Source organism: Triticum aestivum, unplaced genomic scaffold (genome assembly GCF_018294505.1).
Source record: "Triticum aestivum cultivar Chinese Spring unplaced genomic scaffold, IWGSC CS RefSeq v2.1 scaffold65801, whole genome shotgun sequence".
Classification (NCBI taxonomy): Eukaryota; Viridiplantae; Streptophyta; class Magnoliopsida; order Poales; family Poaceae; genus Triticum; species Triticum aestivum.
Window position 1 is genome coordinate 1 of NW_025238122.1, and position 4,380 is coordinate 4,380.

Here is a 4,380-nt window from a genome sequence, read left to right on the forward strand (position 1 = left end):
CTCGCACGCGTACACACGGGTGCGGCGCGGCTATATAGCCGGTGGCCTGCACTCGCCTGTGCCCACACCAGCCCCGCCCCCCGCCGCCGCCCAGCTCCTCCCTCTCCCTACCTCTCCCGAGCGCCGCCGCCCAGCCCCTCCCTCTATCTCTCTACCTCTCCCGAGTCAGTTGCCATGGCGGAACGCTTCCCCGGAGACGAGGTGGCGGCCAACGGCTTCGGCCGCTGTTCGCTCCGCGAACAGGAGTCCTGACTCCTGTTCCAGGCGAACATCCCGGCGCCGCCGGACATGCGCGCCGGGCCGACGGGGTGGAGGCTCAGCGCCGGGGGAGTGCCCATTCCCCCGTTGCCCGACGCCGTGGCGAAGCCGAAGTACTTCACCGAGGAAGTTGAGGTCGTGCGCGCCTCCCTTACCGACGCCCAACTCTCCCTCCCCCAGTACGCCGCCGACAACCACACGGCTTGGGCGGCGTATTTCGAGCGCCACCAGCAGCAGCGCTTGGCGTCCATCAACGGCGTGCCGGTGGTTGGTGGCCGGCAGAACAGCGAGGGGCGCCACCTGTGGTGGGGCATCCCCGGCCGCACACTCGAGGGCGTGCTGACATACCTCGAGGGCGGCAACGACCCGCCGTTGGCGTACCCTACGAGGGCGGCCGCCCCGGCGCAGCACCGACGCGCCGGGCCATGGGCTCCAAGGAGGTTCGGGTCCTCCTCCTTTTCCTCCTCCCGATCTTCATCGCACTTCTCCGGCACTCCGGCCCTGCTCGGCGTCAAGGCCGAGCCCACGACGGAGACGCCGCTCGGCCGGCGCACTCACAGCGTCGGCATCGTCATCAACGAGGGCGGCCGGCGCGCCTACTCGTCGGCTCCTCCTCCGCGCTTCGTCAAGCCAAAGACGGAGCCGGGGCTCGCGCCGGTAAAGAAGGAGTCGGCCGCGCCGGTAACGACGGAGCTCGACGACGACGACGCGGCCCTGGAATGGGCGCGCAGGGACTCCATAGAGATGAAGAAGGAGCGCCTGGAGAAGGTGAAGGAGCGCCAGTGCGCCGCCCTGCTTCGCTTCGCGGAGCGTCGACGCGGCCGCGACTAAGGCAGGGTCGTCGTCATCTGCGACAGCGACGACGACGACGACGATGCGCCGCCACCAGTCCGCCATGGCGACGCCGGGCAGGGGTCCAGCAGGGCGCCCGCGTCAAGGAGGAGAAGGCCGACGACGATGACGACGGCGACGGCGGCGACTTCTGCCAGTTTTTCCTTTAGATTAGTTTATGTATATGTGCTATGTAATGAAAATCCGCGAACTTCGCCGAAATGTGCCGAAATTTATCGTGTTTGGCCGAATTTTATCGTGTTTAAGCCGAACTTCGCTGAACTTTTTTTATTTTAAAACGTGTTTTACATGTGGTCCGATGAACTGTTCCCTTACTGCTAAATACGCTGATGTTGAATGCTGAGCCATTATGCATGTCTGAAACACAAAAAACAAAAGATGATTAATTTATTATATGCTGTCGTAATGATGGTCATAGCCTCAAAGTTGTACAAGACAAAAAAAATTGAAAAAAATGTTTTTCAGTTGAGGTGATTAGGTACCGCAACGTCTGATTCCATAAAGTGTTTCACAATGGAAGAGTGAGGTTCTTTTGTCCTTTCCTCGTCATATTGTTTGAATCTTCTTATTACAATGTCAAAGAAATCATGTTCCATGTCCTCGAACATGCACAGGTGTCTCCTTACTGTGGCAGCGGAGATCTCGATATACCTCGGGTTGTAGTGCATAATCCACAAGATGCATGCCGAATTAAAACAGTGAATATCAATGAATCAAAAATAAAAAGTTCATTTGACATGGTTTACCTCTTGTCCAAAAATCAATGTATGCACGGAGAACTTATTTACCTTTCACATGTGCTTTTGTCGTTGACGTTTTGCAACTATTTTTTGAATTTCTTGCAAATATCGAGTTGATAATGCCATATGTGTGCCGGTTGACATTGTCGCTGGTTCGTACTTAACAATCTAGCCCTTCTTTTGACGAATGGTGAAGAGCTGATGTCAAACTCCAGAGTCCTCGCGTTTAGATTCACCGTGTCCATGAATCTAGTGTCTCTTTCGTACACATACATTTGTTGTTCCAGCATGTTATTTGTTGATGGGCTTCTCCTTGATCGAGGAGGTGAAATCTGGCTAATTGACATTGCTCCTCCCACTGTAGGTTCAGGTGTTGTCATTCCGATTATGTTATCTGCATCATTATTCTTCCTTGAAACCGGGCTGTCAAAATCAATTCCCAAACTGAAACTTGGGCAGTCTTCAATAAGCCGTCTCTGGTCGTCATTCTCAAAAAGTCTTGTCTTTTTGGTCGACCCATTTGGCGAACGAGACGACAAGAATTGAGAAAAAGAGACAACCCTTTTACCTCTTTGCTTGCTGTCTCCTGCACATATGAAAATGGAGTGTTCATTCACCATCATAGTTATTTCTGTCTAGCTAGGCGGAAAAAAATTAAGAAGCTTGAAAACTTACTTGTGCTCAAGGAGCCGCTGTTGTTTGATGTGTTTCTGTTTCTTCCTGCATCCCTATCTTGCTCGTAAGTGTCGTGTAGAGTTCCATCTTTAGTTGAGCTATCTACATGCCTCCATTGTTTTCCTATAGCTCCTAACTTACCAATTAGCTGCACTGTCTCATACTCAACTATTTTATTTAACCTCTCAACACAGCGCTGATTATGGGTCATTAGCTCTCTGTAAATACCAGCACCGCACTGCTCGAAAAATGAAATGACAATTAATCATACCAAAAAATGACTGTACTTTATTAGTGTATTAAAGAAAAAACTTTGTAGTCATACCATTATCGGTAACCTCATATCTTCTGCAAGTTTGTAGGCTGCGGTCCAAATTTCTCCATCAGTGGTACGGTTAACACTGCTTCTTGGCTGCACTTTGTTCATACGGTGAAGTTAGAGGGATGTTAACCCCAAGCTAAATTGCCAATTCGAGAGAGTGATAACAAACCAACGATTTGCCGAATGTAGCCTCAGATCTTTCGCCCATTACTTTCGTGTCAGACTGAATCATGTTTTTCAGTATATCATTGTTGAATACTGATATCCTTGGAAGAATACCATGGTCCATGTTCATCGGTCCAAGGTCGGCATTGTCCAGATAGAAAACCTGAAAAAACAAGTATTAGTTAAACGTACTGAACTATCCGTTCGAAAGAAAAATGTTATGTGGATAGCATTGTTAACCCGTACCTGTAAGAACAATGTACATCATGTTATGTAGCTTATGTTGCTCCCATTGCTCAACTCATTCTTTATCCTCGTTGTTGCTTGACAAAGTGCATCGAGGACAAATTCTCCCCAGTTCCAACACTTTAAGTCATCGGTGTTTTCTAGTGCGTGCCAATACGCAAAGGTGCCGTAATCGTGCTTGCTAGTAGGTGCAAGTAGATGCCCAACTATGAAGATGATAAAAGCTGTCTTGAACACTTTTATTTCCTCTTGTGACATTGGGTTCCTGTACTGCCTCTAGTATTTTTTGTGCAGCCTTGAGGCTATGACCATCCTTCTTCTCCATGCCTAAACGCTTCCTAATCAAATAAACTATGCCCTGCTTGCCATCAGAAATCTTTTCTAGGACCCTCCTTCCCGAGCATGGGATGCCGAAAACGTTTTTCACATCTTTAGGGCTCATTTTGTACTGCCTACTTTCATCTATAATTATCATACGTCTAATCTCATCAATTTTGCTCAGTAACCACACTGAAAACTTCAAGTTCAATTTGTTCAGCAAAGGAAATTTCAGTAAACCTTCAAACCCCATTTCGGTAACAATTTTCCTTTTGAAATCATCAAAGGAGGATATGACCTTGAATACGAATTTGGTGGAGCACCTGGATGTCGGACAGCTGCCATCGCTGCGTTCAAACTCCTCATCTGAAAATTCTGGTATATCCATGATTTGTTCAATACAAGTCCACAATCCTATCAACAAAAATCAGAGATGTATAAGTGTGGTTATTCATTTGTTCTCGAGTTTATTTATAGAGCAAAAACGTATTATTCTGGATACACAGAGTTTATTTATAAAGCAAAAAAAGGTTTTATTCTTAGTACTTTTCGGCCCATAATGTCGGACATTTTCGGCCCATTTCTCCCATAATTTACAAGTGTATACCGTCATGTATATTTTCACTAGCCCAACTACTCGAGCCTCTTCTTCGTCGCCCAACTACACTCGTATCCATGTACACAAAACAGAATGAAGAATACTGATAGAACAGCATGAGCTACAGCTAGCTAGAACCGGCAAGAACAGAGAAAGAATAACACCCATAATTACGGACATTTTCGGCCCATTTCTCCCATAATTTC

At 48.1% G+C, this 4,380-nt stretch overlaps 1 protein-coding gene across 1 annotated transcript; it reads right to left on the reverse strand.

Moving 5' to 3' along the window:
- Positions 1-1,398: 1,398 nt before the first annotated feature.
- On the reverse strand, positions 1,399-3,829 carry LOC123176596 (uncharacterized; the record flags this gene model as incomplete). Its single annotated transcript, XM_044590723.1, has 6 exons — positions 3,530-3,829; positions 3,017-3,175; positions 2,851-2,937; positions 2,526-2,763; positions 2,419-2,436; positions 1,399-1,467 (listed from the first exon to the last, which is right to left on the reverse strand). Coding segments are annotated over exons 1-6 (871 nt in total), but the record flags the coding sequence as incomplete, so codon positions are not given.
- Between the last annotated feature and the right edge of the window lie 551 nt (positions 3,830-4,380).